This window comes from Larimichthys crocea, chromosome XI, assembly GCF_000972845.2.
Source record: "Larimichthys crocea isolate SSNF chromosome XI, L_crocea_2.0, whole genome shotgun sequence".
Lineage (NCBI taxonomy): Eukaryota > Metazoa > Chordata > Actinopteri > Sciaenidae > Larimichthys > Larimichthys crocea.
In genome coordinates this window covers 13740605-13763619 of record NC_040021.1, presented here as the reverse complement: position 1 = coordinate 13763619, position 23015 = coordinate 13740605, and the positions used below count along the sequence as shown (strand labels likewise).

The 23015-nt window shown below is 40.2% G+C and overlaps 3 protein-coding genes across 3 annotated transcripts; 1 reads left to right on the top strand and 2 right to left on the bottom strand.

Moving 5' to 3' along the window:
• The first annotated feature begins 1117 nt into the window (after positions 1-1117).
• Positions 1118-3678, top strand: ccn2a (cellular communication network factor 2a). Its single transcript, XM_010741456.3, has 5 exons — positions 1118-1411; positions 1631-1847; positions 1955-2206; positions 2326-2537; positions 2651-3678. The coding sequence occupies exons 1-5, from the start codon at positions 1349-1351 to the stop codon at positions 2945-2947; spliced, it is 1041 nt and encodes a 346-aa protein (XP_010739758.1). The 5' UTR covers positions 1118-1348; the 3' UTR covers positions 2948-3678.
• A 2027-nt stretch (positions 3679-5705) lies between these two features.
• Positions 5706-13265, bottom strand: LOC104927385 (chromogranin-A). The gene is made up of 8 exons (XM_010741455.3): positions 12979-13265; positions 12645-12694; positions 11720-11813; positions 9768-9836; positions 9562-9648; positions 8308-8619; positions 7149-7585; positions 5706-6539 (listed from the first exon to the last, which is right to left on the bottom strand). Exons 1-8 carry the CDS (start codon positions 13022-13024, stop codon positions 6456-6458), a joined length of 1179 nt encoding a protein of 392 aa, XP_010739757.2. The 5' UTR covers positions 13025-13265; the 3' UTR covers positions 5706-6455.
• Positions 13266-16782: 3517 nt separating this feature from the next.
• On the bottom strand, positions 16783-22802 carry LOC109143071 (phospholipase B1, membrane-associated). The gene is made up of 16 exons (XM_019279012.2): positions 22745-22802; positions 22389-22453; positions 21810-21900; positions 21644-21702; positions 21320-21387; positions 20447-20490; positions 20169-20289; positions 19922-19973; positions 19682-19762; positions 19531-19596; positions 19357-19448; positions 19018-19099; positions 18704-18805; positions 18408-18503; positions 18155-18226; positions 16783-17452 (listed from the first exon to the last, which is right to left on the bottom strand). Exons 1-16 carry the CDS (start codon positions 22800-22802, stop codon positions 17315-17317), a joined length of 1287 nt encoding a protein of 428 aa, XP_019134557.2. The 3' UTR covers positions 16783-17314.
• Positions 22803-23015: the final 213 nt, after the last annotated feature.

The following is a 23015-nucleotide window of genomic DNA, read 5'->3' as shown; positions in this document are numbered from 1 at the left end:
GGCGGTGGCCAAACCGCCACACTCCAGGTGATGTCATGGATACAAGGTCCATATTTATACCGTCTATGTTCCTACCTCATTAATCATTTCTTGATCCCTCTTGTGACGCTTTGGAGAGGACTAAACCGATTGGTTGGGAACCACTGCACACACAGTAGTTACAACCAGCTCCACCTCAGCCAGCTATGATCTACAATATAATGATGTAATATGCACACATCAGTCACTACTTTTAAATGACTCTGTATCCGGCATAGATATTCTAAATAACAAGGGAATCAGATCATGGAAACAATCTGTATGCCGTGTGTATCATAACAACAAGATTAGAGAAAGTCATTCATTCATGAATAAAGAGATCATGTGTTTATAATGGGTTTTGTAATGGGTACTGTTTACAACAATAGTTCAGCCACTGATGTCAGTGCTCAAACATGCCACTGCAGTGTCCCAGATGTAACCACAGGAGTACAGAAGGCCGCAGCAGTTGCCAAGTCTTTGTGCAGGAACAAACACCTTCGCAGATAACAGCTCAAGTTAATGACTCAGATGAATTTCCTTTCCCAAACAGCTTGCTGCTAATTTGCTAAAGTACAGGCTGTATGTGCAGCTTTGAAGCCAAACCTGAGGAATGTTGCTGCGGTTTACAGTCTTATACATCAATCAGTTAATTTAATCATTGCAATGTTTGATGCGTTTTTATGAGTTTCTACCTGTTGTCTTTTAACCACTCTTCTTTCATGTAAAGCTCTTTGTGCCTTCACTTTTGAACTGTACTAAAAAAAAAATCTTTTCTTCTTTTTTTAAAATTAATATTTATAGGTACCGGCTGTCTGTTTGTGAAGTCAGTCTTCAGGAATTCCCAGTGTGGGGTCCCAGGCCTCTAACCAGACTTAACCTCCCATTCCAGATGAAAGCCGCTCTGAGAGAGACAGTGTTGTTTGGCCCGAGCAGCAGAGCCTTGCCTTCAGACAGCAGGAATGTGGGATGTCTGGAGTGGGGGTCAGGAAGCGAGGAAAGAATGCCAAGTATGTCCATGTTTGTCCAGGGCTGGCTCTCCATTCAGCTCCCAGTGACGTGCTTCGAGGGCCAGCGAGTATAAAGAGAGCTCCGCTCTGCAGTCAGAACTCAGATCAACTCCTCTACCGAAGCTAACCTCTAGCTTTCACCAAGAAAGAAAGAGAGAAAGGAAAGACTGTGACCGGAGCAGCAGAGAAAACGAGACAAACCAGACAAGAGATCAACTTGATCAGAAGAGATTTCTCGAGCTCAAACTCTGAGACTAAAGGAAGACTTTCTCAACGAGAATTAAGGAAAAACTAGAAGCTATTTCTACAAGAAAGAAAAGATGTCTGCTGGAATGAAGAAGATGATTTTGGTGCCTTTCCTGTGCATCATGCTCTCATACATGGTAAGTCAGAAAAACATTGAAAAGTGCTTCATGCTGTTGCTGTTTCAAGGATTTAAATATATGGATAATATCGAGTCTTTACACTTTACTCTTGTCATGACATGACACAAATTTAGAAGACACCATGTTCTCCATGTGCTGGATGTAACATGTAACTGTAATAACACTTTGTGGAGATGATATTAACTAAGCATGTGTCCATGTGTGTCTTGTGCTCAGGCTGTAGGTCAGGAGTGCAGCGGCCAGTGTTCGTGCCCTTCCACTCCCCCTCAGTGCCGCCCAGGAGTGAGCCTGGTGCTGGACGGCTGTGGCTGCTGCAGGGTGTGTGCCAAACAGATGGGGGAGCTCTGCACAGAGAAAGACCTCTGTGACCCACACAAAGGCCTCTACTGTGACTTCGGAGCCCCCATTAACAGACGCATAGGAGTGTGCACAGGTGAGCTACACTTATAACTTTACTGTGCATCCTTGAAGAAACCTGCCTTAAATGTGCTTCATAAGCGAACCGAATTGTGACCGTTCTCCTTGTTGTTTCCCCCACAGCTCGTGATGGAGCCACCTGTGTGTTCGGAGGCACAGTGTACAAGAGTGGAGAGACTTTCCAGAGCAGCTGCAAGTACCAGTGTACCTGTCTGGATGGAGCTGTTGGCTGTGTCCCTCTATGCTCTATGGACGTCAGGCTGCCCAGCCCCGACTGCCCCATGCCAAGACGAGTCAAGGTGCCAGGGAAGTGCTGTGAGGAGTGGGAGTGCGATTCTCCCTACAGGCCCACCTTCATGGGCTCTGCTTTGGCTGGTAAGTTATTTTCTGTATCATATGGTAGTTTTCAAGCACATGGAATTGTAGTTTCTTTGTTGGTCTTTATACAGAAATGAGCCATGGACAGGATCTAATGTTTACTCCTCTGTTTACAGCCTACAGAGAGGAGGAGACCTATGGCCCAGATCCTTCCATGATGAGGGAGAACTGCCTGGTTCAGACTACTGAATGGAGTGCATGCTCTAAGACTTGCGGCCTTGGGATCTCAACCAGGGTCACCAATGATAACCGCGACTGCCGCCTGGAGAAACAGACCCGGTTGTGCATGGTGCGACCATGCGAGTCACAGCTGGAGCAGAGCATTCGGGTGAGTTTCTGTTTAACTGCACTGCTTTCATGAACACTACAGATACATCATCTGCATAAATAGCCAAAGAATGCTTAATTAAAGTTGTTTTTCTCGTTATTTTCATCATACAGAAAGGAAAAAAGTGCATCCGTACTCCCAGACTCTCCAAGCCCATGAAGTTTGAGATCTCTGGCTGCACCACAACCAAGTCCTACAGGCCAAAGTTCTGTGGCGTTTGCCTGGATGGCCGCTGCTGCACCCCCCACAGAACCACCACCCTGCCCATGGAGTTCAAATGCCCCGATGGACAGGTGATGAAGAAGCACATGATGTTCATCAAGTCCTGCGCCTGCCACCACAACTGCCCCGGGGAGAACGATATCTTCGAGTCCATGTATTACAAGAAGATGATGGGAGACATGGCATGAGCCACTGAAGGACAAGCACAGCTTATGACTTGAAAACAAACAGAACTCCATCTCATTTTGCAGCTCAGTATATATGTTTATGTTTTATTTTGTCATTTTCTCATTGTAAAAGTAGTCCAGACACTTGTCCAAGTGTCTGTGTGTTTTGTATGGCTGGTGCACATCAGCCACATAGACTCAGACAAAGGGTTGCATAGCAGCTCCAAGAGGATCCGTGCACTATAATTTCTATTTTTTGACAAACCTACTGTCAGGTTTCCGCCCATTCCCCTTTAAAATCCCCTTCACAGACCCGTCCATTTTTACTGTATGCGTTTCTATACCTTATCTAAACCATGACCTCCTCGCTAAACGAGGTGTCTAATAACGACCCGCCCCCCCCCAACCCTCCACCCTTTGAGCCCAGACCACACCTGCAAACTCTAAGCAGCTGTAGACCACAGCAGGCCAGTGTTCCCCTGTCCAAACAGGTCTGAATGTGTCCTTGTGTGTGTGAGCGAGTGTGTGTGTGTTTGTGTCTGTTAGCGCAGGTCTGAATGTCGGCCTTGTCTCTGTGTCTACTCTGTTCACCCTGCTCACGGAGTAGAGGAAAGGTCAGAGTTTCCGCCCAGCATGTGGATGAGAAAGCAAGCAGCATGCTGAGTTTAGGGTTAGATATGGACCACAGTGGGCTTTGCCATGGCACTGAGAAAACAAAAAAACAAAAAAAAGTTGACTATTACTGATTCAGGTCAGAAGGAAGAAACCAAGTGTCTATAGGAACGAAGAGTCTATTTTGTACAAAAATAGAAGAAAAGACTGGAAGAATTGTAATTTCATTCCTTTTTTTTATTGTTGATGTGTAAATTATGTATATATTTGTACAGTTTAAGTTAATTTAAAAAGCCAAATTTGTTCTGTGCTTCGAAATGTATCAATAGTGTATTTTTTGTCGACGGGATTTTTTACTATTTTATTGAGAAATGTGACAAAAATGTTACATGTTTCACTTTGTAGCTGGAAATAAAATGTTATATTTTTTTATACAAATTCTCCATGTTTTCTGTCTTCAATTAAAAAAAAACAAAAAAACATCCACTGATATGCAAAACTGTTTGGTCCATGTACTATAAGATGAACTAACCCATCAAACTATACACATTTAACAGTCACAGGACTCACATGTTAGTTACCTGCATAACTAGAGCATCACTTGTTCATGTTTTGACACTTCTAACAGTGCAGGTATTAATTAACCATGAACATAAGAGATCCACCTCGCTTAGTCACTACGTCAAGTCTGCAGAGTGAATAAAATGGGAAAATGAGTCAATCATGTGGGAGTTTTCTTCACGATAAAGTTAATTAAAACAAACTGAACTTTGTGATAGTTGTGATTGCAGCAGTGGGCGTGTAGTGCATATGTTGTTTTTTCCCACCTTATGAGTAACATAAGAACTCTTCAGCTTTCATTCAGCTTTATGTAACATCGTTTACTGTAATGCCTTCTTCAGTGAACAAAGTTGTTTCTATACAACAAATAACCAGAATAATGTACAGCAGTGGTAGCTGCCTCCAAATGACTATTGGTCCCCATGGATTTGTTATCTGAACTTATATTCGAATGTAATAAATTATGCATTGTTGCCTGTTGCTTGTCTTTTTTTACACAAGACCAGAAGGAAATAGATAAATCCAGGTTCCAGAGAACAAGAAGTCCCAACGTGACTATGTTGCCCTTTTAAATCCCCCTCGCTGACAGCACTCACCTTTGGAAAGGAAGACTGAGACAGTCTAATGTCGCCATCTGGTGCCATTTTCACTTTGTTGTTGAATGAATATTTTATAACATGCAGCTTATTTTGGAGTCCTTCTACATAAGTCTTAAAACGAGGAGATCTTCACAGCCTTAAATGAATCCATCTGCTGCATAAACAGCATTATGTTTTGTTGCAGAAAGTTGTAACTATAAGGTACTGTAACCACTGCTGTGAACAAACACAAACTTGGCTGTAATGTGTCCTTCTTCTTCCTGAAATTTGTCAACTTGAAAATTGTATTTCAATTAAATCTCCATCTTATAATTTAAGTCTCAAACAAAACCACCTTCAGATAGTTAGCCAATTTTATCTTGCAGGGGGAAAAAAATCCTAAATGTAACATTTTCTGCTGGTGTTCAGGCATTTTAAAACTCTCTGTATTTGCATATTCTGGTATTACATTTACAGACAGTTTCAGTTTTCAGCGGTATCTACAGCAGCTATATTTATCTAAGCCGTCAGAGAACTTTTTGCATCTTTTATTGCTGCTCTGCGCACGTCCTATTCTTGTCTCCCTTCAGTACACCACACTTCACAATCTACACTTCCTCTTTCATCTTAATAGTAGCAACTGAAAGAATAATATAATACCGATGCCAATAAGGGTTAAAATACTGCTGTCTTGGAGTTGAATATACTGCGTAAACAGCATATTAGTCAGAGTGATGATTCATGTTCTCAGCTTCTTCGCCCACAAATGCAACCGAGTGCAGACTGCATCTACAGTGTGATTAAATGTCTCTTTACAGTGAGGTTCAGTATGACCGTGTGAGTAAAGATGCACTGTATGTATACACTACACAGTATTACATGAAATCTAGGTTCTGTGTGATAAAAGTGGTGCAAACATCTATTAAGATAACTACACAGCTGTAAACTTGTTAGTATGCAGAGTTTATTGCGGTAATTCTCTTCAGTTGATTTTAGAGGCGTTAAAATGATTTACCAAAACAGAGATATCCAGATAGACTCAATTCAATTTATTGATTTTCTTACATAAATCAAGTACATTTTAAGATTACAATCCAGCCATTAATCTTCTAAAAATGTTCAATTATTGCCTTGGCTTGACTGTATCTAATAACTAAGCATCTATTTCTTCTTCTTCTGCTTCCTCTAAAGTAAGTAATCATCCCAGAAAGAGCTTTGTACACGTATACATGCCGTTACTGTACAACCTCACCTTGTCTGTGTGTGTATACCTGGATCTGCCTCAACCTTTCACATAAATCAGTGTTCAGTGTTAAAATAATTTGAAAAAGCAGGCGAGATACATTTGCAGAAAGAGAGAGAGAGAGATGATTGTCAGAGAAAATGAAGGAAAACTAGCCATCAACCTTCACTGACAGAAAGTTTTTTTTTCCTTTAGGAGGCTTGCTGTGTGTTCTGTTATATGCATGTGGTTGAATGCACAGAACTTGTGCGTTTGTTGTGTTTTTTTTTAGTATGCATGTCTGGCTGCAATGTGCATATACTGTATGCTAAAATCTATGTGAGGGACAGGAATGTCACAAAGGAGGCTGCAGCAGTGTGGCGCAAGGGGGGCATCCTCTGGAAAAATAGCGAAAGATAAAATCTTGTCACATATTCACACGCTCTATCTGTGGAAACCAGGCAGCTGGTAAAGCGGAGGAGTACAAGGAGGCAGAGGAGGTTGCCGTGTCAATTTCTTTTTTTTTCTTTTTTTTTTTTTTTTACCAATTTCTCTCTCAGCCTCGTCGCAGCTCGTGGAGTTTCTGGGCAACGTTTTCCAGCTCTGACTCGATGGCTGCCAGGCTTTCAATCTCTGGCTCCTGAAAATATAATGAGAAGACAACAAGATACTTAGAGTGCAAACAATCACTCCAATGTGCAAAGTTAGCAGATATAAAAAAATATCACACATTTTGCTCCATATGATACATTCTGACCAGAATCACCTCTTTTAGCCTCACTGTTACAACAAATATGCAACAGTTTGCAGCCATTAAGACTCTATCACAGTTTGAACAGCATCCTTTCAACTTGCTGCCAAGCTGCCGAGCAGCAGCTGCGCCATTTTGTATCTTGATGGGATTTCAAGCTGTAGGAAGGATGCAGCTTCATCATTTCTTACAGTAAAAACCTAAAAACTCAGTTATTTTTGTCCGTGAGCTACAAAACCAAAGAGCTCAGTACAAAAGCTAAAAGTGAGAGGAAAATAACATTATGTCATTATTTACAGGAACAGTTTACATGTGTACGCTTTCCTAACCACCTGCTGGTTGTAGCTTCATATTTACTGTACAAACTAAAGAGTGGTATCAATCTTTTCATCAGCACTCAGCAGGAAAGCTAATGCATTTATTTCCCATAATATTAAACTACAGTATCCCCAGCTGCTCTACAACACTTGTTGGGAGATAAAAGGATGGACAGCACACCTCTGACTTCCGGCTGGCGCTCCCCTCTTCCTCCGACACTCTCCTCTCCTCAGGTCCTCTTCTAGCAATCATCTGCAGCTCCTTCTCCTCTGGACTCCTCAGCATGCCTCTTTTCTTCTCCTCCTCCTCCTCATCTTCTTCCTCTGTGACTTCTTTCGAATGATGTGGCACGTCCTGCTGGTTGTCGAGCTGCTGCACATCCTTTCCGACTGCTTTCTTCTTCAGCGCCAGGGCCTTGCCTCTCTTGGTCCATCGCTTTAGGCTCTCCCTGCTCCCTCTCTTCGTCTCCTCTTCATCCTCCTCTTCCGCCTGTTTCTCCTCTTGTTTATGTGAGAAAGCTGAAGATCTCTTGTCTTTTCCCCCTTCATCTTCTTCGTCAAACTTCTTCTCTTTTGATTTGTTTCTGGGTTCATCTCTCCTTTCTTCAGATCCAACACCTGGGAACATGAAAAATAAAGAAAGAGGAATGTTTTTTTTTTTCCTGTTTTTATCTGAAACACTTCAACTAGACTACCGGCAGAATACTCTCCACCATCAGCAAGATTCCACTTCTTGTAATGAAATATTCCGTGCCAGCTGGCAGCTTAGCCCCCAGTACTGCTAGCTGTGCTTTATGGGTATTAACAGCATGACTGGAGCAATCAGATGACTTGGCTGAAGTTCCCTTTTGTAGAATAGGTATGCATATTGCATTGTACTTTGCAATTTTAGCTCAACATTTCTACTGTGGGACTCTTGGAAGGTCTGGAGAAAGATCTAAATCTTGATTGCAGATGTTGGTGGATAATTCCAGCTGTAACCATGCACATCAGCTCATTTGAATTCTGGGACATGGAGACATTTAATCATTTCTCTTAGTGTGCTGTCAGTATGCCAGCCATATTGGCCCTGATTCCCTGTGAAAGGGGGGTGGAGGCTGAAATTCATCATGTAGATGGAAGCACTTCCATCAATCACAAAGTCCTGTGGTGGCAGGCGGTTTCATCTACAAGGCGGTTTGTTTTGCGCTCCTCATATCTTAAGACTCTGTAATCTGCCTCAGGTCAACTTTATTTTAATTAGCTTGGATTTCCTTTACTTATTTATTTATCGCGCTTTTTATTTGAACTTATCAGAAACAATAGACAGGCATACATAAAGAAAGAAAATGTCTACTTGCCTTTCTTATCTTTGGTCATGTTTTCCTCTGAAATATCCTCTGAACGTCCTCTTTTATCTTCATACTCTTCTTCTTCTTCATCTTCTTCTTCCTCCTTCTTCTCGTCCACAGACTCAGAGACATGACTTCTTGGCCTCTCTTCATTTTTCGTCTTCACTAGCACCTCTTCAGCAGCGTCTTTCTCCTCCTGTGACTCTTCATCTCCCATGCTTTCATCCTTTTCTTCGTCTCCGTCTCCATTTCCTGTCCCCCTCTTCTCAGACAGGATGGATCTCTCACCGGGGCCTCCTAAAGCTTCCAACATGGATCGATCTGAAAACAGGGAGGGGTAGGAATTTAATTTACTAGAAGCTATTGATTTTGCAGTGATGTTAAAAGAAGGTGCTTACACAAAAGCAGGGCAGTTTATTATCGGGGTCATTTTGTGTCGTAACTGTAAATTTCTGTGTTTTTGCTTAACGGAGGGTGTCAGCATGTCAGATTTTATACCACAATAATAAAACTGTGCATCAGGTGATTGTAAAACCTTTATAACTTTCTCAAAAATTAATATGATCTATATTTTTCTGCTTCTGGCACCTCAGAATTCAACCAAAATGTGGTACTAGGACAGAATTTATGGAAATTATTTCTCCTTGATTTGAGTACTAGGACAGAATTTATGGAAATTATTTCTCCTTGATTTGACCCTGACATTGATTTACAATGCTTTAAATACACATTACCAGTTGCTTAAATCATAGTCAAATGCATGTTAAAAAAATTTATATTTAAACGTTGTATTGTCGTGAAACAAAATACTGTTCAGAGCTAAATAACACACAGTGGGTCAAGGTTGGCGGTTGCACCTGATTCAGTAGAATTGTTTATCATTACTGTACTCGCTCTTGCATTACTACTCGCCCACTGTGTGCTTCACAGGGAGTCTGGCACTGATTTTAAAAAAGCCAGGTGTGCTGTCAGGTGGAAGGACCTCGTGTATGTCCTCATTCTGTCCACACAAAAGCATCAGCAGAGTTTAAATTCACCTCAGCATATCAGCCCTGCTTTGCTGACAACATAAAATGAGAAATAACGGGAGTGATACATCATTTTGACAGATGGCGCATTCAAAAAAGGTTGATTAGATATTCCTCAGATTGAACCGACTGAAAGGTTCTTGAGCTCTGATAAGAAATAAACAATGCAGAAAAGTATAGATATGCCTTTGTAAGGGACATTTCCCATAAATCATAGCGAACTAAAGAAACTTACCAGCAATGTCACCCGTAGGCCGAGGAGTTTGTGTCATTGGGTCAAGTGTAACAGCCTCCCTCTGCAGCTGAGCTCTGTCTTGACCACCTAAAATTCAAATCATTTATTCAAGCTTTCTGTCTGTACCATCTTTCTTGTCTTCATATGAATGTAAACAAGCTTATTCAGCACCCAAACACATCTGCTATGTGCGATGCGTGACTCACCTTGGACAGCAATCGCCTGCAGCTCCTTGAGAAAGTTATGATGGCGAAGGATAGAAACAAGCCTGTCGTCTGCGTAACACACACACACACACACACAGAAAAATGAGTGGTTAAATGCCTCACACACGAGAGAAAAAGGAGACAAAAAGGCTGCGATGCGATCCTGCAGGATGTAAAACACAGGTATATGTCTTTCCCCTTCACTTTTTCACAGGACTCAGCAGTTTGCTTCAGTGGTTCGTCAGAGTTAATTGCTCTGAAATTTACTGCTTTCAAAGCAAGAGCACAATTAATCATTTGGCCAACGGAGACTCCCCCAGTGAATTACAGCAGCAGTGAGCACTGGACTTTCTGCTGACCCACAAATGGCACTGCATACTGTACACAGCAAGCAGAAAAAAAAGACAAGTATTGTACAGTGCTGTGCTCTAATATCAGTCTGTAATCTTTCCTCCTTTCTTTCCATGACTTTCACCCCCTCCCTGCTCTCCCCTCTTTTCATCCCTCTGGTGGTATACAGTTTCCCTCTCTCGTTCAGTAACAAACACTCGGTGAGTAATGCCCTGATTGATTTTTTACAGCAAGGACACCATCAAGGTAATACACTGCCATGTAACTGAATAGTCTTACTGAGTGCTAGTGACCCCTCCGTATATAACACATCATGTTACTACCCTGCAGCCATTGCATCAATCTATTAACCTCATGATAAGGGCATGTTGCTCTCAATAAAAATATAAGAGCATGTACTGGTTCTCTTAGAGAGGCAGGCAGCGCTGTGCCAGTGAGGGCTGATTTGTTTCAGTCCTGGTCCCGATGATGATGATGATGATGTGGGTATTAATAATGATGAATATGGTCAAAATAAAGCTGAGGCTGCAGAAAATAATCGCACAGTTAGAATTTATGTTACATAAAAAGGATTGCTTTTTTTTGAATATCTAAGTGCTTTGTTGAATCCCTACATTACAAATGACAGCCTGGGAAAAGATGTGAATAATATTAAAGCTGATTAAATCTGACAAAGGATCAGAGCGCAGAGCCAGAACCTGAAACACTGTCTTCTTAGCCAAATATGAAGGGAACTCACTGTATATCAGCAGCTTATTTCAGATGCAAGGACATTACATGAGATAAAAGAAGAGGATGACATCATCTTTTAGACTAAAAATGTGCATTCACCTTTTTTTTTTAACTTAAAAGTCCAGTGTGTCAGATTTAGTGGGCTTCATTTACAGAATATGGCAGTAATGGATCAAAACTTCAAACATTTTGAATCACCATGTCTCTACAGTATCCCAGAATGAACAGGTAATTTGATAATTTTGTGATCCTTTGCTGCAAGTGCAAGTAAACACTAGAGGTTGCAATCAGCAACTACGCCACTAGATACCACTAAAACCTATTTTTTAGTTGGGAGAGCTTGGTGGTATCAGTTTTATCATGAGAAGTTTTGCTTATCTTATATTTGTGATGTAGCGCAAGTGTTTTCTTTTCTTCACAGCCATCCAGTTTTGGATTTAACTACTTAACTGGTGAATCATGTGACTAATAAAGGCCCCAGAACTCAACATTAAGATTTTTCTTTTCTTCTAGGGCTCAGAAATAAACAAGTTTAAAGCTTACGGGAAGATTATGAAACTAAAATATCTTTTCAATCTGTGTTTTATGTTAAAATCGTACCTGAAATTTGACAAACATGTTAAAATGGCGATTGAGGTGGCAAAAGAAAACTTTTTATTTGATCATTTCGTGATCTTATGCTGCAAGTGGAGTTTTATCCATTCACTGATCAAATTTATCTCAATATCAAACCTCTTAAGACAGAACTGGCACCTGTGGTTTGAGTATTTGTGATGGGTATTATAAACTAGCATAAGCTCTCAACGCAGTGGCTCTATACTTATTTACAGATTTAACACCCATCTGTTCATCCTTTGGGTGGAGCTCACCTGTCTTCAGTGTGACCAAACACTCCTGACTGACAGGCGTGGGGTGGGGCCTTGATAGAACATCTGCCAACGCCTCCACAATGCATTTCATCACCTGCGAGACAAAGAGAGCGCACAGAATGACACATCTGACTGAAGCCTTTCTGATCTAATTGGTTTAATTGTGGTGAGTCAGTGATGTGACTGTAAACTATGATGCTGCAACAATCAGAACAAATGAAGGATGGTATGGTAAAAACTAAAGTAGTTCTTGGTGAGGGCTGTATGTGAATAAATCTGCAGCTTTACATATTAAAATTCATCTACTTCTCTTTGAATGCAGCTCTTGTGCAACAGAACTCACCCACTAATTCAAAGACGCGAAACTCTTAGATGAGAGATCAAAATCATTTCAACTCCCATTGTGCTTTCAATGTCAAGCCAATCTCACACGCCTGATGGTTTCTCTCTGCCTGCCAGGTCTTTAAAAGCTACTCAGTCCCATTTCACAGCTCCCATCCCTCTTTCACACAGCATCCGCATCTCCTCTTTATATCCTCATCTCTCCAAACCTTTTTTCTAGAAACAATCCCTCTCTCTGCTTCTCTCTCGTGCAAGATGTGAAATTGATCCAGCAACACCAAATCATGGAGGTCAAGGCTCTCTGTTGCTTGGTATCTATTGATTTAAACAAGGTCACGCTGAGATTGCCCCCAGTGGAGAAAGTATTTAAGTGAGGTAAATTGCTTGGATTAAGTATTTCTAATCACTGCTTGCCTTTTGAGTGTGGCAAAGTAGAAAGGCTGGACTCCCTGTAATGAAGATTCATTATAATTTGTTGAATTTCTAATAGGCTTAAATACAGGAGTAGGAGGCTTTTTCTACAACTACATGAACAAATACATAGATAATACATATTAATGCAAATAATGGTCTTTATCTTTACCTTTACGTCCTCATTCTCCAGCTGACTTGGAGTCAGTGGCAATGACAGAGCTGCAAGAAACGCAAGAAGAAGAAAAAAAGAGCATGAATCATCTCATCATCATGAGCTCTAATGTTGTTCCCACTGTCACTGAAACACACAGACTGCTTTGGTAACAGGGGACTAAATGTGCCAAAGGTGCAGGTGAATTCACTTCCATCTTCCGCCGCAATTAAAGGTGTGTTAGTCTCTGTCCTTGGTGCTGAACCCCGGGCTGTCACAATCAGTTAATGCATGCTTTCTCTCAACAAACCATCACATCAGTTAACTTCAATCAGGTCGGTCGTTTTCTTACCGCAATTGGACAGTATTGTCAAAACGAACAGTCCTCTCCCGATCATTTTTTGTGCGTGTGTGTTTTGGAGACGAGGCGCATTAAGCTCTCCAGGAATAAGAAAAAATAGCAAAGCTTGTGTCAGAAGGTTTTGATTGAAGACAGTCGGTGGATTCACGGACGCATTCTGAACAAAACTTAGCCGCCTTTCGGTATTTCTGGAGAGCTAAATCTCCTGCACAGCGTCGGTAACCCCCGGCCAGTCTCTCCGTCCTCTCCGGTCTCTCCACCAAACACCTCACCGCGACAGCACCCGCTTTTATAGGACGAGGTGGAGAAAGGAAGTGACATCATCCTGGGACAAATTATTACTATTGTACCTGATCATCATTACCTCGATGATTGTCAGGGCGTGCACGGGTTTTGGAGGACCTCACTGTGTGTGTGTGGTTTCTATTCATGTGTATTTCTATTTCAGGATTTTTAGCTTTTTATCTCACTGAACTAGTTTTGTCCTCGCCAAAAAAAGACTCGCAAAGGTGTATTCTGCAGTGACCTTGGTTTTAAAATAAAAAATAAAAAAAGCACCGTCAGTGGAAAATGTCTTTAATCAGATCAAGTTTGAAAATAGATGCACAGGTTTGATGTCTTTGTCTCCATTATGTTGTGTTCCCAAACAGAACAAAGCTCCATCATCACACTGTATTTGCTGATCAGGTCTCTTGACTACCTGAATGTGTTGCTAGGTGACAGTTTATTGAAAATGATTGCTGTCACCACTGTTACTGTGCCTACTGTGATCATGTGGACAGGTGGCCCTTTTTTTCCACATTGCAAAAGCCAAGACAATGCAGCATTTACTCTTCTTATCTGAGGCAAACTGGGATCAAGATTTAAGCCGTGCAAAGCCGTGAGATTTAATAGCTATAAATATTCATTAATGAATGCTTTTTACATTTAGATTTAGTCAATTAGCAGACGCTTTTATCCAAAGAGACAATCAAGGTACAGTGCGATGACAATTCTTAAGGAGCAGATTTGTCATGTAGTGCTGGGAGAGCAGGTATTCTCTGAAGAGCTGGGTCGTCAGGAGTTTTTTAAAAGGTAGTTTATTAAATATATCTAATAATGATGTAGTGAGCTCCACAGACGTTTTAAAAGTGGTTATTGGTGGATTCCTTAATGTAGGATGTATCATGAATTACTGTAACTCACCATTAACAAACAATCAAATCACTTTGACTTGTGATTAGTCAGTTATTCGTTTATTCATGCACATCAAAATTAGATGGAATTCAGTCACAAAGAAAAGGAGATTCAAGGAGCTGTGTTTGAACCTCTCAGTTTACTAGTATCTGTCGTCATAGAAGTGAGAGCAGTGTTGGTGTGTTGGACCACCATTTTGACCCAGTTGAAATATTTCAACAACTATGAGACGCAGTGGCATATACTTTTCATTAATTTCCATTAATGGTCCCCAGAGGATGAATCACACAGACGTTGGTGATCCACTGACTTCCTCTAGGCAGCAGGTTAAAGTTTTCACCTATTCTATGAGATATCATGTACATAATTTGGTACAGACATCCATTGTTACCAGATGATGAATCTTTCGACTTTTCTTCTATCATGATTGTTATGACATTTACTACACACATGCATGTTCCCCTCAGGATATCCACTGGATTTTTCGAGAGGTCAAAATTTGATTTTGTCCAAATACACTACCCGCAAGATGAATGTCATTCCCATCAGCCTCAGCTGTCAATAACTGATGGTAAACATCATACTTGCTGAACATCAGCACATTAGCGTTGTTATTATGGGCATGTTAGTACGTATTTATCTCAGTGTGCCTGCATCAACGTCTACATTTTGTAGCATGAGACAAAAGTCTTTGTTTGTGTCACATTTACAAGCTAGAGGGTGATGAATCTTTCAGCAGTATAAAATATAGTATGCATATATGTTTTATTTTTTTAAACAAGTGCACTGAAGAGGACTGATCCAAATAATAAAACCAAAAACATCTAGCAGGTGCCAGTTAACAAATCAGGGGGGTAAGTCATGTGTAGGAATACATCACTGTAACGAAAGGAGACAGAAAGACACACAGTAGATGTTCTGTCTGGGTTCTGATTATGAGTTGTTACTAGAGATTGATTCTTTTGTCCGTCGAATCAGGCAGTAACATGAAGATGTTTTAATCTAAAATAAGCTTTTCTGTAACTGGATTCCATCTATCTGGTAGAAAGTGATTAAACATTCAAAGTATCTGTAGATTACCAATCACTGCCACATGATTCTGCATTATTTTACTCACTACTTTTATAAAAAAACCAAGCTGCCTTTAGTAATTTCGAATAAAGTCCTTAAATTAAACAAGACACATAACACACAACAGATTTTCTGGTCACAGTGTCCTTACATAAAGTCTTTCTAGTCTTTAGGATTCATAGTTTATACAACCAACCTATGGAACATCCTAATATTGTTTGCTTTTGCCTCATAGGCGCTGATCCTCAGATGTGGGGCCCATGTGGTAATTTCCTCTTTTGTTACTGACACATTCATTTAGAAAAAAGAAAAAAAACAACTGACAAAGAGGTTTCTGAGGTGTGGGCTGGACTGTTTGCCGTTTCAAATTTCCTACTGCACTGTCCACTGAGATCCCAAAGATCTCATTATGCTTTCAGAGAGACAATAAAGGCCAATTTACGTCATCCATATTTGTCCCTCATAAGCTGGCGACAGCTTTGTTTAAACATGAAGAGGGTTTTTCTTTGAATGCAATAAGGTCATTATGAAATCCAACAGCTACGGGGACTGATTGAAATTCAGCCCACTGCAACATCCAAGAGAAATGGTAGAAAATGGGGACACAGGAAATATATATTTCAAAATGTGTGGTTAACTGAAGCACATGCTGGGTGATAACAAATAACAAATCTTATCTTTATAGTCAAATTTCAGAGTCCTAGTCATTAAAAATATATGATTAAGTAAACACATTAAAGTGGACCTCTCCTATTCAGTGTCCAAAAGGTTTAGGCTGCATTGTGTGCTGTAGGATATGACAAAACCGTCCCATTCTGTTCTGGTACAGAGCACAGATTAGTGTATAGATAGTAACCTGAGTTGTGCTTAATATAGCTACCACCTGCCTTTGTAATCATACTAATTAAACTGAGTCAATACATACTAGACTGTATGCACTACAAAGCAGATAAATAGGAAACTCATCTGCAGTAGATGATCATTTACCACAGCTACTTACATTGAATGAGGATCATTTGTGTGCAGATAGACAACAATGACTCCTCTTGTCAGTATCAAGTAGCAGGAACAATATTTAGTGTTCATTGTGGTGGGCTTCTTTGCCTCTTGTAGTGCTCAGTGCATACTAATGCAGAGACAGAGAAGTGAAAGTGGGCCAGCAGCAGCCTGAAGATCTGAGGAGTGTGACTAAACTGTGTCTGGTTAAAAAAAGTCACACAGTGGGTAAAATGGATGACTTGGATGATTTTTTTTTTTCCCATCTTTAAATGAGTCCAGTGAGCTGATCAAGGCCCTCGACAGAGATACTGTCCCTCTGCGTGACTGCACATGTTGCTGGAAATAAGAATCGAAGCTCAGTCGGCCTCTCAGGTAAATGGATTTAAACGTGGTGATTGATGCAATTTGTAGTTTTATCTGGAGTATTCCAAACTTTTTCATTCCCAAAGCAACCAAACTGAACATAATGCACTTTTTTAATATCATAAAGTCGACCTGGAAAATGTAAATATGGTTAAATAAAACAGATTTAAGACATTAACTTGGGTTTTGGGCAAAGTCTAATTAGTTTAATGTTCATGTATGAATGTATAAATGTCACATTAACAATTCAAAAACTGTTACTACATGCTTCACTAATCTGCAGTCAAGTTAAAGCAAGACTTTTGTTAAAAAATACACCTACAGTATATTATTTTAATTACAAATGTGGGAGAAACACAGAAGATTGCTCTGACTGATCTGTTGGCATGTGGTGAGAGCAGGACAATCGTCTTGGTGCAGGGATGATGAATTAAAATTTGAAAGCAAAATAGAAAACATTCTGCTCAGAGCAGCATTTGTTTCATGCTCACCATCTCCACCTCCAACCGCCTAAAAATGAAATATTTAGGTCGCAGGATTCACTGTCACGTTACCTCTGCAGTAATTTCCTCTGTGCTGCTATCTGGCGCCACAGACATGCAAAGCTGCAAAGAGTGTCTCACAAACTCTCCTCTGCAGGAGGTGATCCACTCTATCCCCTTCAACAGTAACCAGTGTAGCAGTGACATGCTTGTAAAATAGTCCAGCAAAGTGAAAGCTACACAAGTCCAAGACGTCCCAAACCCACGAGGAGCGAGAGCAGCAGGGAGGCGGCTGCCTGTGACAGAGCATCAGACTGCAGCTGAGGCTGGCCTGACTTGGCCGCAGTCGGTCGGGTAAAGATATATGGATGTTCCTATGGATGAGACACAGAGAATATGGGATGTTTTCATCACAAAAAGCATATCAAGTATTGTACTACCTGTGGCTTTGCATGTTTTAATTACACATTACACAATTTTTTACATTGATTCAGCCACAGCTGTATATAAATCAATACGCAGGCTTGAAAATCACAACGAATAATTCATTTACTTTTATTTATTTCATTATTCTTCCTTTGGTGTTAATCATTTGCTGCATGGTAAATAGTTGCAAATGATTCTGAAATATCTGTTGGTGTTTTTAAAATGTTCTGAGTCAGACACCAAAGAATTGTTGGAGAAAATAAGCAAACATGTATGCACATGTCATTTATAGCATTTAAATGTTTGCTCTTGAACAACTGACTATAAAGTCTAAAGTATGAGCTTCTTTAAAGTCACAAGCTCTGCATTAAGCATGATTTTCATAAAAGATGAAGATTTATGAAAGTCATGCCAACACCAAGGCTAAACTGGGACTGATCTATCAATGTTAGGAATGTTTTGCAACTCTGCAGGTTCACCCTCATTCTGTGCTATTTGTGCCCACAAAGCTACACAATTACTACAAAAGCCAACATCTTTTGAAAAATGCACCAAGCTCTAGTCTATTTTTCCTCAATAAAACACACAAAGAATGAAGGTCAGTTGTTGTTTTTTTTTTGGTTTGGCTGTTTCACACAACATTTTCCTACCAAAGGTGGACAGATGAGAGTGATGGGGTCAGAGAAACTGCTCACAATCATCTTTCCTCCCTCAGGCTGAAACTGTGAGCAGACAGAGAGACCAGGAGGAATTAACGTGTAGAAAAAGATGCATCCTATATGTTGAAAAGTTGCTGTAAATTCTTTTCAAGAAGCACAAACATTGTAGCACATTATCCTTCAGCGCATGTCAGTGGGTTGATTGTTGACCTTTAACTTCTAAGTAGTGTGACTTATTGTTCACCATGTTGTTCCACAGCCCCTTGGCCAGTTCCTCATGCCCCTTTATGGTGAAGTGAAAGCAGTCGTGAGTGAAGAAGGTCATATCGATCTTCCCATTCTGCCCAGAGAGACAAAACAAACACAAGTGTATAGACCTGATTAAACGTTTTGTTGTTGTTCTCTTTCTTTTTCAGCCAAAAGCTACAGCTGTCACACTCAGAATCCTCGTGATTCAATCGTTACTGTGTAATGTTTCAACGCTGATTCATCGCCTGCCACATCAATATTGTTGTGGTGTGCGGAGTGAGGATAGATTACCGAGAGACGGGGAGGGTCAGCGTCTTTTAGAAAGGGCTGAAGCACAACAGCAAAGTCGTCCTTGAAGAAATGGTCACTGTACAGCAGCTTCTCAAGTCTTTTCTGTGGACAAAAGTAACATGAAGATCAAGTTATCTGACACTTTAAGCAATCACGCAAAATAACTTACAGAGTTGTTAACATGTAATGTTTTGGGACTATGCACCAGTTTGTACTTTATTGTGTTTGATTAGAAAGTGAGTTTTGATCTTACAGGATGGTTAATAAAGATTTCAAATCAAAAGTCAATAAATTGAGAGGCATATAAACCATACCTGGAACTCTAGATTGACTCGTACCAGCTCTCTCAGTTCAGGAGACCCGGTGACTGGTTCTATCAGGCACGAGCAGAAAGACCTGAATTAGAGCAAAAAACAGGCCGATGTTTTAAGGCATTTGTGCCTGATATGGTTAATCCACAACAAAGGTCAAAGCTTAAAAATATCCTAAAGGGGCATCTATTCCTTCGGCCTCATAAATAAAATCCAGATTTATGAACATGGAAGTATTGTTTTAAGTAAGTGCACAGATCATAGTTAAGTAACAATAAACAAAACACATTTTTAAAAAAGGAGGGGCAACTTAAATGTTCATGTTATGAAAGAGTTGCTCACCTTTGGAGCAGGCACCCTGGGGTGGGTTTATGCACCTCCCTCAGAGTCTGCATGGGCAGGATCTGAACGACGTTAACAATCATACGAGGAACCTGAAGCGTAGACACCAACGCTGCAATGAATACCAGCACGATACTGAAACCTCGATAAATATATCTCGTCTCTGTTCTTTACCTCGTTCATTAGCATTTCCAACGAGACGGTCATATAGTGAATGAAGTTATCCACTGAAAACAGAGCCTAGAGAGACACTCTGCAGAGATTAATGACATATTTGACATATTTTCCATGAAGTCATTTAAAAAAACAGAAAAAAAAGACAGACCTTATCTTTGCAGTAATCACAAATGTCATTCATGCCCATGAGAATGGTCAAAAGCTTCCAGTCCTCCTCAAAGTTCAGACCCTGAAGGAACAGACAACAGAGGGGTCAGAGTGTAAAGTCGGTCCATAAACAGATTCAGCATTTTAATGCAGGATATTCCAGCTGTTGAGCTTTATTAACCAGCTCTATTAATGCTTTTCTGCTGTCACATTTCTGTGAAAACTTGGTACACCACAGTACCTCATAATCTCTCAGAGTGTCAATCAAATGTCTCGTCTGGCCGGGGAGGTTGCTAAAAGACAAAACAACAACATCTTTCTAAGCATCATTCATAAATAAAACCTAAGGTCATTATTGCACGATAATACAGTTTCTTGGTTGGAAGAAGCCTGAAGCCCAAAACAGTTATACTCAGAGTAAAAGGCTGCAATATTATTGGCTGCATAACGACCCAAAAAGTGTTTATATCACACTGATGAGTCCGTACAATGTGTTGTGTCCAGTCACAGCCAGGTTGAAGCCTGTTTCACTGATATGAGCCTGCATCCCGTGCACTGTTTTGCCAGGAGCAGCACCGACCAGATTGGGATTGAACAGCTTGATGATATCTGAAAAGCACATTTAGAAAAAAAAAAAAAAAAAGTGTAAAGATGAAGATGATGAAGTTTTTTTTCTTCTTTAGCTAGCTGTGGTTTATATGACACAGATACAAAACAATAATGTTAAGAGAAAGCTGAGATTTCGTCAGTGATGAAAATATCTTACTTGCTAAAGTAATGGCATCCTGAAATGATCCGTAGCCTCCAATACTGCAAGATGAAGACAAGCCAACAAAAATACTATTAGTACCAAAATCAGTGGAGACATTTACTCAAATACTTTACTCATGTACAAATCTGAGGTACTTGCATGACACTTTTTACTTCTAGTCTGCTACAGTACAGTACTCCACTGCTTCTATTCAACAGCTTTAGTTACTAGTTACTTTACAAATTAAGATTTCTGTACATAAAACGTGGAGAAGCACAGCTGAACAGTGAATGAATCCGTTGACAGAAAATTAATTGGTAATGATTTTGATAATCATTCAAGCTTCTTAAACATGAGGATTAGCTCTCTTTCCTTTTAATTATTAGAATGTATCCTTCTTTTACATTAATGCATAAGTAATAATAATCTAATGATATATAATAGTCCAAATAATTGAGGACATTTTTATGCAATTAGTACTTTTAATACTTGAAGTACATTTTCCTGATTATACTTTTAAACTTTTACTTAAGTACCATTTTCAATGCAGGACTGGTAACAGTGTTTTTTTTGTTTTGTTTTTTTTTACAGTGTTGTATTGATACTTTTACTTCAGTTAAAGATTTAAATACTTTACTGAATACAGAACACCTGACAAAACTAATTTATTTAGAATTATTGTTAATTTAACACTGAAAAACTAAAAACACTTTGTTTCTTTTTGTCTTATGAAGAGAGGAAATTGTATCTCTTACATAAAAACACAAATGTCATTTTGAAACAACATAATGTCATTTGTAAATGAATGAATATCAATTATACTATGTGCTGTCTACATGCAGCAGCAGCAAGAGATCCATTAGAGGTTTCACACATGATTTTTGTCACCTCCACGACACATGACGAAACTCAATGGGAATCCCGAGGACAGTGCTTGCGTTGGCACCTATACCCGTCTGAAAAAAAAGAGACACATCTGAGAATAACAAGGAAATCTTGACTCTGAGGATGATTCTTTCATTTAGCTTACACCCCTTGTATTTCTGATTTTAAAGTTTAAATTTCACAACGGAGAAGATAAGTATTCTGACACGACTGCAACATTTAGTCATCATTATCTTAATTGCAATTCATGGTCCAACAGTAGTATCTGTGCCTTTATCTTTGTCATATATTATTTATACAGTCTGTAAGACAGTAAATAACACCTACTGTCAGTGAATCTCCCAGGGCGGCGATGACTTTGATATCTGCCGCCTTCACATATTCAACTGGCCCAAAGTGTGAAAGGAAAGACGGACATGAAAGAGAAGGAATGAGTGTAAAGTTTCAACTCTTGGATAACAGATTTGTTGTAGGGTGGGTGATCCTGACAGACCTGAGGAGGGGACAGAGTGAGAGGGAGTCATATCAGGGCACTGGAACACAGGATGTTTGAAGCTCACCGGTCGAGTTTTCTCTGGAAACTCCTGAGAAGAAGCGAGACAGAGACAGAGAGAGAGGCCTCAATGCCAGATCTAAAACTTTTAAATCATTTATTATCAGATGCTGATTAAATATGTGTCCCATGTGGGACAGTCCTGGAAGCACAGCCCTGACATGAACCTCTTCTTGTTTTTGTTTTTTTTATCTCTTCCTCATCTCTTCGTGCAGCTACATGATCTTTTCTTTAGTCTGATACCACTATGCTTGTTGTGCACATACTCAGGATGCCTGCTGGTCCATGTGGTCAGTTGTACCCCCCACAGTAACCTGCCTCTCATGATAAAAGTAGCTCACCCATTGTTATGAAGTCATATTGCATTTGTTGATTTAGTATTTGCCAAATTCTGCTTCTTTTTCAATAAATGTGTCTATTAAGGCCTTCTGCACAGTTAAAGTTGTGTTCTGCCATTAGAATGATCGCATCCCAGTGTCCAACAATAACATAATTATGTCCAGTCATAAAAGCAGGTACCTTATTGAGGGCCTCCGTGCTGTACTGTCGTATCCCCTCCTCATACTTCCACCACCAGTCGTTGCCTTAAAGAGAAGAATTATTTCCAAAAAGTTCATTTGAAAACCTTTCAAATAGACATAATAAAACAAGTAGTTTTCCTTTGACAATGTCCTTTACAGCACAAAAAGTCACTTTTAGATAAGGTACATTAGTCTTTACTTCACTCCAACATATACTTTCATATAAATAGTTTATCAGGTCATAACATTAAATATACCACTAATAATCTGTCTCGTTTCAGAGGCTGTTATAACAATAAACACAGGCACACGGCCTCACGTGTGCGCTGCCCTGCCGCTTGTTCTAGCACTTACCTTTGACAGTGCAGGACGTGAGCACACACGTTGCCACGGCGATCCAAAGCCTCTCCATAGTAGCGCATATGCGGTCGGTCGATAGGTCACCACTACAGACTGCACAATGAGTTTTACAGCGCTGTCACTTTGTCTCGCCCACCCTCTGAAGCCGAGTGACAACCTGCACGTCCAGTGAGGGTCGGTCTGACTGTTCAATCAATGTCAGCCACACAATACCCTCATTACAACAAACAAGATTTTCTACAGTACGAGCTTAGTGACCTTCAAA